The sequence below is a fragment of the Armigeres subalbatus genome, chromosome 2, assembly GCF_024139115.2.
Source record: "Armigeres subalbatus isolate Guangzhou_Male chromosome 2, GZ_Asu_2, whole genome shotgun sequence".
In the NCBI taxonomy this organism is placed as follows: domain Eukaryota; kingdom Metazoa; phylum Arthropoda; class Insecta; order Diptera; family Culicidae; genus Armigeres; species Armigeres subalbatus.
In genome coordinates this window covers 258395696-258408686 of record NC_085140.1, presented here as the reverse complement: position 1 = coordinate 258408686, position 12991 = coordinate 258395696, and the positions used below count along the sequence as shown (strand labels likewise).

General features: G+C 37.1%; 1 protein-coding gene across 16 annotated transcripts in view; it reads left to right on the top strand.

Annotated features, from left to right (window-relative positions):
* Positions 1-12991, top strand: part of LOC134212119 (sodium/hydrogen exchanger 3) — a 276330-nt gene that overhangs the window by 184708 nt on the left and 78631 nt on the right. For 10 of the 16 annotated variants that reach the window (XM_062689674.1, XM_062689681.1, XM_062689680.1 and 7 more), the window contains 7 exons: positions 7710-7927; positions 7998-8081; positions 8145-8353; positions 8418-8543; positions 8607-8788; positions 9209-9344; positions 12004-12018. In XM_062689674.1, coding sequence (XP_062545658.1) covers positions 7710-7927; positions 7998-8081; positions 8145-8353; positions 8418-8543; positions 8607-8788; positions 9209-9344; positions 12004-12018 — 970 coding nt within the window. The remainder of the gene's footprint in view (positions 1-7709; positions 7928-7997; positions 8082-8144; positions 8354-8417; positions 8544-8606; positions 8789-9208; positions 9345-12003; positions 12019-12991) is intronic. The other 6 variants (XM_062689683.1, XM_062689679.1, XM_062689690.1 and 3 more) reach the window with 3 other exon arrangements.

The window sequence follows — 12991 nt, the reverse complement described above, 5'->3', positions numbered from 1 at the left end:
AAAGTAAAACTAGATGATTTTTTACAATTCAATAAAAAAGAAAAGAAGAAGAACGTCCCGAAACGGAACATAAAAATCAAAGGAAGTGTCGACTATAGGGAAGCAATTTCCTAGAATGGACCTCCGGGGGGTCTACTATAGAGCGAATTTAGTCAGACTTTAAAATGTTAAGTTCAACTAAGAACGGCGTGTATTTGAGTGTTTCATGTATGTATCATGAAGAGGAGATGCATAACTTGGTATTGGATATCAAGCAGAATTAATATGTTGAAAATTTCGACTCCTTATGAAAGGAAGAGCAAAATTCCGCTACTAGGGGGTCCACTATTGGGCATTTTACCCTAATAGCCGATCGCGATTTGGTGAGTTTATCATTGCACTTCACTTCTTCTTAAAGGGCATTAAAAAAAATCAAGTTTTTAATCACTTCTCCGCACATGAGCAGCCCGAAATGTTGATGGAATGCAAATTAAACATCAGTCACCTGTTTAAACCGAAAACTTAATATAAACTGCTGTTTTTGCCCGAAAAAAAAACATTAAAAACTGATCGCGGAGCGAATGTAAACACCGGCACCGGCAGCAGCAAACTAATAATTAGGGTGGTTCAAAAAACAATTTTGCTCCGCCACGGTCAGCCGATTATGATTTATAATTTGGGTGTCATCCGATGGTTTGGGCTGGTTTGAATAGAGCGATTCCAAACCTTTCAGCTGACGACGATGCTCTTACTGTGGTAATTGCAAAGGATCGGTATTCTTCCTCATCGATTATAGGGTAACGGGAGGTAATGATAGTCTTGGATGTAACGTTGGCCCATCACGCAACTTTATCAATAATTCAGCGATAATGCATCGCTTTGTAGAGTGAGAGTTATTTATCGCTGCTTCTTTAATAAAATCAGGAATATTACGCTTGATTCATGCGCTTCTCAACTGATAAACGCACTATCACTCGGGTTTTGAAGGACAAGGCTGAAAACTTATAAGCAACTGAACGCAAGCTAAGAATAGCATATGCGTTCCTAAAACAGAACCTGATCACAGCAATCTTAGATCATCGTTCATAATTTCCATTTGGCTCTCGAACTCTGTTCAACGCGTTCAAAATTATGCCAAAATAAAGTATATTAGGAGAAGTAAAAACTATATATAAAACATAGGTGTTATTTTTTCAAGACTGCACAGGATATCGCGTGGCAATAGATTGATGTTATCGAGCTTATCACTATATCAGTAATGACGGTTTGCAAATCGGAAAGCCGAATAAAGTGAAAAATTTCTATTGAGATTTTTTATATCATTTTTCGGTTAAACATTCTGATGAGTAGTTTTAATCAAAAGATAAAATTATCTTAGCTAACTACTGTTATAATAAGTTATAATAATACTAGCGAACGAAGCCCAGATTTGCCTGGGTGTTAAAAATGTCACAATGAAATATTTACAGCACCGCACTCTATATCAATTTCCGTGCGTTTGTTTTGTTTTCCTCAACAGCTGACCCAAAATTGTATTCAAATGATTTTTTACATTTCCCCGTTAAATTCACCAACTTTTTGTAGATACAAACCTGGCCGTTCCCAAAACGAATCGATTAGGGAAAAAATCTTGCAAATCTGTCAACCCGTTCGCGAGTTAAATCGTCAGGAAGGAACTCTCAACTAGAAGTGTGCGCGCGCCGGTCCGAAAATCGTCGGCGGCGGCGTCTGTCTAATTTTGGTCAGCGGAGGCGGCGTTTTCGGCGTCACGCCGACAGCCATTTTAGCCGGCGGCGGCGGCGGGGTGGATCGGCGTGGCGTTTTTTTATTGCATTCGATTTTTTATTTTTCTGAGATATTTTCAAGATATCTACGGGAGAATCTTTTGAATATCGTCTAAGCAATCTAAGGAGCTGTTCACAAATAACGCAACGCTATAGGGGGAGGGTGGAGTCAGGCCAAGCGTTAAGCCCCAAACGCAATACAACGGAACGGCGACGGAAACGGCAAATTTGACAGAAAATATATGGGCTAACTGTCAAATTTTCCGTTTCCATCGCCGTTCCGTTGTATTGCGTTTGGGGCTTTACGGTTCATACAAAGATATCTGTTTGTTTGTTGGGCACACGGCTATGTGGATTTTCTAGAAATAAAAACTGATTGTGTATGATCAAAAATGTCGACCCATTTTCGAATGGGCTTTCGAACTGGCTTTTCTGTCAAACGACTTTTTTGACGAAAGGATCAGTTCGGCCGAACAACATTTTCGGCCTCCATATAAAAGTAGTTACGAGGGAAGCGTGGGGGTTCAAAATCGACAAAATAAGTATTACGTAATTTGTGAATGAATCCTAATATACGTCCCCAGATAACGTTTTTCCAAAATATTCATTATTTTTTTAAATTTTCCACGGGAACTAGTTTAAATTTCAACAAGAAAATTTTGTAGAATTTTCAAGGGAGGGTCTTCAGAATTCCCAAAAAATAGCAGAAAATTCTACAGAACAATCATGAAAAATTATTCAGAATTGTCATGGGAAATTGTTCCAAATTTCTACAGAAAATTATTCAAAATGTCGTGGTAAAGCTCTTCAAAAATTCTGTTGAATATTTTCACAGAATTTTTTTCGAAATATCCGCGGGAAACATTTAGGACGTTTCATGAGAAACTCCCTGAATTTCGTACGGGACATTTTCCGGGATTTACACGGAATACTGTTCAAAAAGTGGATTTAATAAATTTTTTGGATATTAAAGAAATTGTTTGGAATTTTCATGAGAAGATTCTTTTATATATATTTTTTTTTAAATTAAGGGAGTTTCTTAAGATTTCTTCGGAAATACTTTTGTATTGTTCATAAGAATTTCCCGAGAAATAATGCAAAAAGAGGAGGGGTCGTTCGACCGAGAGTCATTCGACGGAAAGCTGTTTGGCCGAAAAACATGTTACTCTGAAAGTCATCTAGCCGAATTCTTTTTGGCCGAAATTAATATTTGAGCGAAACGGGTATTGATTCGAAAACCGTTAATTTCATTTGACCGAAAGCGAAATTTGGCAGAAAAAGCCGTTTGCCCAACAGGTCGTTTCGGCGAATAGCTCATTTGGTTGAAAATGCCATTTGGCGGAAGGTTACGGTAGATCTCAGCAAGCCGATCCCCAGCAAACAATTTTTTGTTGAGATATTTGTTAAAGTTGCTGAAAATCTGTAAATAGTTTGCCGAAAGCCACTTAACAAATGTAATTTATGCCGAGATATCTGTTTGTTTGTTGGGCACCCGGCTGTGCGGATTTTCTAGAAAAAAAAAACTGATTGTATGATCAAAAATGTCGACCCATTTTTGATCAAATGGCTTTTCTGTCAAACGACTTCAAACGGATCAGTTCGGCCGAACGACATTTTCGGACGTATGCCCAAATAAAATTTTAAGCCAACGGTGGAGGACTGAAGTCATTTACAAATTCACAGAAGTAAAGTTAAAAAAAAGCCAAACGACTATTTCGGTAAAAGGCATTTTCGGTTAAATGATCTATTTAGACAAGTTACTTTTTCGGCCATAGGATCAATTTGGCCGAATGAAATTTACGGCCGTATGTCCATTTCGTCTAAATGACATTTTCGACCAGACGAGTTTCGACCAAACTACATATTCGGCCAAAAACATTTCGGCCTTGTGATCTACGGCCGAACGGATCTTCCCGTAGTTTTACCGAAAGTCATACTGAGGAAAGCCATTTTTATAATTCCACTTGGCCGAATTGAACGTTTGTCCGAAACGGTTGTTGGGTCGAAAATGGTTTGGCCGAAAGCGACATACAGCCGAAAGGGACATGTAGCTGAATTGATAATTTGGTCGAAAAAGTTATTAGCACTAACAGGTCCTTTGTCTGTAAATGATGTTTTGCCGAAGTGGCCGAATGATCGAAAATGTCGTTTTATCGAATAGATCATTTGGTCGAAAAAGATGTTTGATAGAAATGGTCGTTTGGCAGAAAGACCCATCTGGCACGAATATTTCCTTTCTGCCGAACAACAATTTCGACCAAATGACATATTCAACCAAACGACTTTTTTGATAAAATGACCAGTTGATAAAAAAGCCGAATGACACTTTGTACGAATATCCTTTTTGGCCAAATCATCAGTCTACCAACGATGACATTTTCGGCCAAACCACTTTGTCAACCAAAGGACCTGTTCTGCCGACCGGATGTCCTTTTCGACCAAATGATTTGTTCAGTCAAATGGCGTACTCGGTCAAACAACCTTCGACCTCGTGGTTTTCGGCGTTCAAAAATTATATTTTAACGAGAACTTTTTCGGGTTTCAAATGGAAGTCTTCCGGAAAATCCTTTGGTATTTCCACTCGAAGTTTTTCTTCGTTTTTACGGAGAACTTTTCGAAATTTCAACGAAAAAAAATCTTTGGAGTTTCAACGTTATTTTGTAAGGATATCAACCAGGAAATTTTACTGCACTGGATCTTCGGAATTTACTCGGAAAATTCTGCGGACTACAAATTTGAATCGGCGTGGAAAATAACAAATCAACGGCGTAACAAAATTTTGACGGCGGCGCGCCGATTTTGTACCGCTTATCCTAGCTATATATAATTCAATAACAGTTCAATCGAAAACTTGCAATGATTTCAAGTAATAGAATAAAATAAGCTTTTCTTTTATCGTATGACGGAAGATTAATAATAACAGATGAAATTCGCTTTTACTAAACTAAAAGTAAAATGTACTGTGTAAAATGGATTTTCTCCAAATAGCAATTATTATACTGCTTGAAATAACCAGCTATGATTTGCAAAAAAAAAATGAGTAAATAAAAATTTGTAAAAAACTTGACTTGAAACAACGTAAAATGTGGCATGCAAAATCATTGCAAATAACAACATAGAGCTTTGAGTGAAGCAAATTGGCGATTCATTAAGTATTTTGAAGCCTTATCCTTTCCTTGAATATGCATTAAAAAGACTCCTTATTATCCGGTTTCCATGCTCAAATTGTTGATTGTTGAGGTTTTATTGCTCATAATTTGAATTTCGATCTGCAAATTTCCGCTTTTTGAACTATTCAATAAAACATGTGAATATAAATATTTTTCTTAACAAAGAGGTATTCGAAGTCCTCGAATGAATACACATTTATGCGAGTTCAATTTGAACAATTGAGTTTGCGTGCAAAAAGGCGGCCAGACAATATCACTCCAAGCAGGAGTTAACGTTGACAAGCTGCTGAGCGAATAACAGAGTTCATTCTACGTTCGTGCTAAGCCTCCTTCGAGTTCAGTTTTCCGATCTGAACGTGTGATCTGTTCATAAGTTCATAGGTTCAGTTCATTTTTTGTGAACGCAAATTGAACGCGTTCAAATGTACCACTGCTTATAAGGCTGAAATAGTAAAAATCTTACATAAGGCTGAAATAATAAAAGGCTAAACAAAACGCAAAACACAGATTTTAATGGGAGTATTCACATTTGACTTAAATGAGGGCACAAGCGTTGTCTTGTTGTCTTTCAATTTCGATTTCCATCGATTGAAGAGCATTTGTTTTTATTCTTGTCTTGATTACTTATTATTTTTTATTCTTTATTCTTCCTTCTCTTTTTCTTCCTTATTTGTTCTTCTTTCATCTGCCTTTTTTTTTTCTTCTTTCTTCTTTCCTCTTCTTTATTCCTACTTCCTTGTTCCTTCATCTTTTTTCTTCCTTCTTCCCTCGATTTTCTTTCTTCCTTCTTCCTTCTCCCATCTTCTTTCTTCTTTCTTCCATCTTTTTTCTTTTGTCTTCTTTCTTTCTTCCTCCTGTTTTTCATCTATCTTCTTCCTTGTCTCGTTTTATTCTTCTTTCTTCCTTCCGCATTCTTTATTTCTTCTTCTTCCTTCTTCATTATTTCTTTTCTTTCTTCCATCTACCTTGTTCCTTCTTCCTTTTTCTTTCTTCCTCTACCTTCTTCCTTTTTTGTTCTTCTTTCTTCTCTCTTTCTTGATCCTTTTTCCTTCATTCTTCTTTCAATCTTCTTCCTTATGCATTCCTTTTCCTTCTTCCTTTTTTCTCCTTCCTTCTTTCATCTCTACCTTTTTCCTTGTTCCTTCATCCGTCTTTCTTCTTCCGCCCTTGTTTTTCCTTCTTCCTTTCACTTTTTTTCTAATTCATTATTCCTCAATTTGTTCTCATCGATGACACAGTAAGATTTTTCTGCTGTAGATTTTGATATTTTACCCGTTTAAACGACCAATTCTAATAAACATTCCTATGGACTTGATTTGCAAAATCATGAAGTTTGGTACGTCGCAAGCAAGGTTTTAGAATTGATCAAAAAGTGGCCACTACCCCCAAGGAACCAGCATTCCAGGGTATTCCGGAATGTGACTAGATGAACAAAATACCATCCAATCACATTCCGCTGAGCTGGTTTTGCAGCATCCTGAAGTTTCACACGTCGCAAGACAGTTTTCGGAATTGATCAAAAAGTGGCCACTTCCCTTTGGGAACCAGCATCTACCGGAATGCGACCAGATGGACCAAATACCCTCTGAACACATTCGTTTTGCAAGAGACGTTTGAGACGTCGGAAGTTGTATTTCCAGCTCGGTCAGGCAGGGGTAATTTTTCTGGGATGGGAGATTCCCCCGATATCTCCGGAATCCTATCAAAATGATGACTTATGCTCCAAAATTGATAAGAACTTTGTGATCGATTGCAGAAAACAGAACCAAATTCCGTTGCAAGACGGGTGAGAATCAAGCTCAAATTTCTGTAATCTGCATACATAATCTTTCTTTAGGTCCATTTTAACATACAGATGAAAAACATTTGTTTGCGAAGTTTCGGTATTTCAGTCTGGATATTTTTAGCACAACCGTTTAACGTCTGTCCCACGTTTCGGCATGTTTTTGTTGCCTTCATCAGAGGATGATGATGGAGATATCAACAAAAACATTCCAAAACGTTGGGACAGATCTTAAACGGTTGTTCTAGAAATATCCAGACTGAAAAGCCGAAACCTCGCAAAAAGTTTAACATAAACAGTCGAACTCTCAATGTGCTAGCATGAGCATTGAGCAAATCGCACAAATTCGTAGGTTGTACAAGACAAGACTATTGTATGAGAGTAGCATCAATTTCATCCGTTACCACAGATATTAATTACGGCCTAATCACTATCTCTTAGATGGAAGCAATGGGCTCTCCAATAATCGAGATCTGTCTTGGCCACGTCCTTGCGAATGCTGAGGAAGGGGAAGGATGGTTGGTTGGACACCTTGTTAAGAAAGATTTCTCATGCAAGTGCGCCATTTTTCACAGTGCGTTTTTCCGCAGGTCCATTTTTAAACAATTTTTCGATGCTTAAGAAAGTCATAAAACCCTGGGTTAAGGGGGCATTGTGGACCATCTTCCCCATTGAACTAACCATTATCTATGAGCGACCCTTAAACTTGCATTTCGAGCATACATAATGTGTTGGTTTTCTGTTGATTATAAATCTCAATCAATCTAATTTTATCGGCAAACGATACCAAGCTCCTTTTATTAATTTATTTATTTTTTCGGAACAGGAAAAAGCCAGTTCTCTTTTCTATCAAAAATCAATATTGAAAAAAAATGTAAAAGCATTATTATTGTATAATGACTGTTTTAGTCCAACAAATTACCTGAAAGATTGTAAATCTGTAAGATGTTCATTTTACCATACCCTATCTCTATTTATTCTTCTACATTTCAGAATCACCTTCTGCGGTATTACGATGAAGAACTACGTTGAGCAGAACGTATCGCACAAATCGCACACTACCATCAAATACGCACTGAAAATGCTGTCCTCGTCGGCAGAAACGATCATCTTCATGTTCCTGGGCGTGGCCACCGTCAACAATCGACACATCTGGAATACCTGGTTTGTCGTATTGACAATAGTGTTCTGTTCCGTTTTTAGAATTATAGGTAAGAGCCAATTCGGATTCTGGTTAGGGTTTTGTTCAAACTGATCAACGTCTATTTGTGCGTTTTCCAGGTGTATTAATATTATCAGCGATGGCAAATCGTTTTAGGATACATAAATTATCTAAAGTAGATCAATTCGTCATGTCTTACGGAGGTATGTTGAACTGTATTGAGGCTTAATTATAATGAAATGTCTAAACATTTGTTCTCGTTTTAGGCCTTCGAGGTGCTGTGGCGTTCGCTTTAGTGTTACTGGTTTCGACGGACCACATTCCGCTGCAGCCGATGTTTGTAACGACCACGATTGCGGTCATCTACTTTACTGTATTCCTACAAGGCATCACCATCAAACCACTAGTCAAGGTGCTGAACGTAAAGCGCGCCAGCAAGCGGAAACCGACGATGAATGAACGAATTCACGAAAGGGTGAGTTGGGTGGAGTTTTCTGTGCGAGCAATAACTTTAACAACTTTATGGGATGCTGTTTTAGTTTATGGATCACATGATGGCGGGTGTAGAAGATATTGTCGGCAAAACGGGAAATTACAACATTAGAGATAAGTTTAAGAGATTCGACAATAGGTTCATTCGTCCATACCTGATTAAGAATTTACAGGTGAGTGCGGCTAACCGAACGAAAAAAATCGTAATGAGAAATTAAATCTCCTTGTTCTGGCAGGGTCCTGAACCAAAAATTTTAGAAACCTATTCTAAGCTTACGATGCGTGACGCGATGGATTATATGCGCCGAAACCCGTCCACAATTGGTCAGATGTCGGGCACCGAGTCGATGAGCGCCCTCTTCCGAAACTATACTGGCGTCTTCGGCGGAAGGTGCGGGGCATCATTCTTGGCCACATGGTAACAAATTAATAGGTCGATGCATGTACACTAAATCTTTCCCGTAACTTTTGCTTTGATCCCCAGTACCACCCAGTAGCTTGAGTTTTTATTGCTGTAAAAAAATCGGTAAATTAGTGTTTTTGTAATATTAGTTTCTAACTATTTTAAGTTAAGTTTGTATATAATTTACAATTGATCAAATTTTTCTATTGATTTCAAATGATAACAGTTTTAAGTTTTGGTATCGTCCTCTCCTAGTACATAGATCGATTGGTGTATAAGTCGGATGGTGGCCCCTTTGACATGCATCAATTTATTACTCTAACTTACCTGTGCAGTTGGCTAAGGTTTTTGATTTACAATTAGTGCAACTAGTGTTGAACAGAAATTGATTCAAACGTCACTAATAATGGTGTATGTACCCTCCATCATCCACAGCCCAAGTTTTTCCAACTTGGAGAACTCTACACGAAACTTGGACATGCAAGAACTGGACTACAATCCGTCGAAGAAAGATTTGACTGATGCTCGTATTCATCACTTGTTGTCGGTAGAACTGAAACCTTACCGAAGGGTAAGTATCCCTTTTTTTATTTCATTCCTCATCAAAAAAAGTAGTTTTTAGTTGCGTTACTTCCCTAAATCAGCTATACAACCGTTAGAAAAAACTCAAAGGGCAGAGGTTCTCAATATTTTTTTTTAATTCAATAGAACAATATCTTTAAATAGGATCCTAGCGAAATATGGGAAGTGAGATGTGAAGAATGAGAAGTAAATCGTGAGAAATGTTTGAAATGAACAATAACAATGATAAAAAATGTAGACACTGGGCAGTGGGTATAGTAGAAAAATACGTAATCATACCTAGGGTAAAAGATCCAATATCGGAGGAACTAAGCACGTTGCACCACTATTTATTGCTTGACCCCAAGTCTATACTTCATTTCACTTACTCACAAGTGCATGAGAAAGATCATTGAATATAGTTCAACCGAAAAGTGTTGTAATTGCAGTAGCATCCATTATTGTCACCTAAAATAGTACCTTCAATTATTGGTGCAGTGTTCCAATAGTTGCGTTATTTTTTAATTCGTGGACTCGCAACTATGCGAACACTATCGCAACTATTGGTGCAAAGCCGAGAAAAATATAAAGTATCTAAGACGAATTAAGTACTCTCCAATTAATTCCACCAATTATTTTCGATATCTTCTGCACGTATTTCGACCACAACTGTGTGGTCGTCTTCAGTGTCTCGTACTTGACTCGACTTGGAGTACGAGACACTGAAGACGACCACACAGTTGTGGTCGAAATACGTATCTGCAAAGATATAGAAAATAATTGGTGGAATTAAATGGAGAGTACTTAATTCGTCATAGACGGTTGAATACATTCCACTAAAAGAGCTTAATATATTTTTCTGAATATAAAGTATTTTAGTGCCACTTCACCGATTCACCTGTTTTCTTTTATTTCGTCTACTGACATGTCAACAAATTGATGGATTACATGGGTTGCTGCGTTTAATACGTAGATTTTGTAAAAACAACACAACTGCGACTATAGGAACACCCACGACTATCGGATCTTTTACCCTATTGAAATTATTGGCAATTGAAGTAACCAATATTTGTGTTGAGCCTGTAATCAGTAAAGGATTTTGCTCATCAAACATCCTAATACCGTCGTCGGGGGTGACAATGGGTCAAATGGGGGTAAGAATGGGTCACTGTTTGAACTACTTAAAATGCTTGTAGAATGTATTGAATGTATCTGAGGGCAAGAAGACTAAAATATAAGAGACCTCTTTGAACAATTTTGCTCTACGACTTCCAGGCTGCCAGTGAGAACGATGACCCATTCTCACCCCCAGACCCATTGTCACCCCCGATGGCGGTACTTGATCACTTCGTGTTAAACATTAGAAATAGTGCTGCCAAAACTATCATTTTCTCATGTGATTTTCGTTTTCTAGGCTCATCAAAGTTATTTAAACACATGATACGATTCACTCACCAATGACTGAAATGAATCGATTTTCCAAGTAAAATTGCCAATTTTTCTAAGTAAATTGCATTTTGATATTTCAAATCGAAAACAGAGTCGTAGTTCATTCGCTCTTTAAATAAATCTTTTGATTTGAAGCTAGTTGCCCTCCTTTAATCAAATCAAACGTAATAGACCTGTGCAGGAGTTCATGAAATTCACTCACCCGATGGATTTTGACATTTGAGCGGGTCGTCTTCTAGAACAAAAGTTCATTTTGCGTTCATTATGCGACCCGCTCAAACGTCATAATTTCTTGGGGGAGTTCATTTTGCGTTAGTCTATTGCAACATGATGTGGCTTCTGTTTCATATTTTGGATACTTCTTTTACTTGGCTTAAAATTTGGTAAGATTAATTTTCATCGACAATGATTCATCCTATAAAATGACTTATTATATGAAAAATAAATTGTAGCCACATTCTTAAACTCTGAACAGGAACAATATTTCAGAAACAACGGTTTATGAAATAATGTATTCAATGTCGATAGTCCACTACAACTACGTTCGAAATTATTCATAAAATACAAACATATTGAGAACCATTAACTGTCGATCCATTAACAGCTTAGTACACACAAACCAACCAATCAATCGACCGCCATCATTGTAATCGCACGAATAGTTAAATCAAAATTCAAACCATGCAGTACAGCGTTTACAACCAAACAATCATCAGTGAACTTTCAAATCAGTCTGCTTCTCTGCCAATTTGGGTTAGCTTCATCTCGATAGTGTAATAAATTTCCAACAACTCACCATGACATCAATTTACGTCCAATCAAATAATGTTGTTTATCTCTTCCCCTTTTTCACCAAACCCGCAATTTCTCGCGCATCAATACCCTGCTTGAACAAAACACCTGCCACATTCCGATTGTGCAAAAACAAAAATGCATTCATAAATCTGAAACCAATTATACAATTGATCATCACTCGTTCGCCCGAATCTGTCATCAACGCCGCCGTTCTGACGTGAAAATGTCCCAAACTCACGCGAACGAAAAACTGTGCGCGCCCGTTCTCGAAAATTTTTCATCCCACCACCAACACCACCACTGCCGCCGCCGCCGCCGCCATTATCTCCCATCAACAACGGGGCGGCGTCACAAAAACAATCGTTGGCGATGACATTCCCCCCAACCTCGATTCATCAACCCGCATCGCGTCTGAAATTCCGAAGACTTCAACGCACATGGTACGAGCTCAATTTTTTCATTACTGGTGTACTTTCTGGTTTAATTCATCCGATTTCAACTCGCATTTTCCAATTGGCCAAACGTTGTTGAAAAATGTTCATTTCTCCCCATTTTACATGTTTTTTTTGGTTTATGCACCTGAATCGTTGTTCTGCTGTGTTGTGTTTTACATTTTTCAAAGCAAAAGAATATAATTCAATAAATAAATGCTTCATGATATACTTGATCTTAAATTTTCAATACGTACTTTTAGTTCATTTTTAGTAAAAATAGAACGCGAGTGAATTAAAAGCAGTAAAGTAAAATCAGTGGAATAAAAATAAAAGTATATTGAAACTAACATCAAAAACAGCTTATAAATAAATACAGAATATAAGAATTTTCAAGCATATTTTAAATCTAAATCACTGCAAAAGTAATGCCAATATATTACATATTTTTAGATAACAGAAATAGTAAGCTGTGTAGATAGTTGTTTTAAAAGAAATTACTATTTGAAAATAGATGAATATATCAAAACTAAGATTAATTATTTGCGAGCGTCTTAGGTGAAATGTTACACGGTTAAAAAACTATTATTCTTCCATTTACTTCCACTAATTAGTTATTTAGTTTTATTTTTTAGTTAATTAGTGGAAGTAAATGGAAGAATAATAGTTTTTAACCGGATTACAAAACTATCTTGAGATGAAAGAGCCACGGGCTGGAATCTGGCAAATAATGACACAAAATCTAGAATTAATAAATTCTTGCTTGTTTTTACACTGTTCCGAGTACCCAAGTATTTGAAATGCTTGACAATTTACAATCATGAAGTTTGTTTGAAGTATTGACTACAAAAACTAAGGATTTGTTGCTCGCTTCCGCTTTTATTTCGATTATAAATTCTTAAAGTTATCTTGTTGTTTGCAATTTAAGTTCATTATGAAGCATTTTTTTATATGAACCTACTTACCTTATCTTACCCCTCTG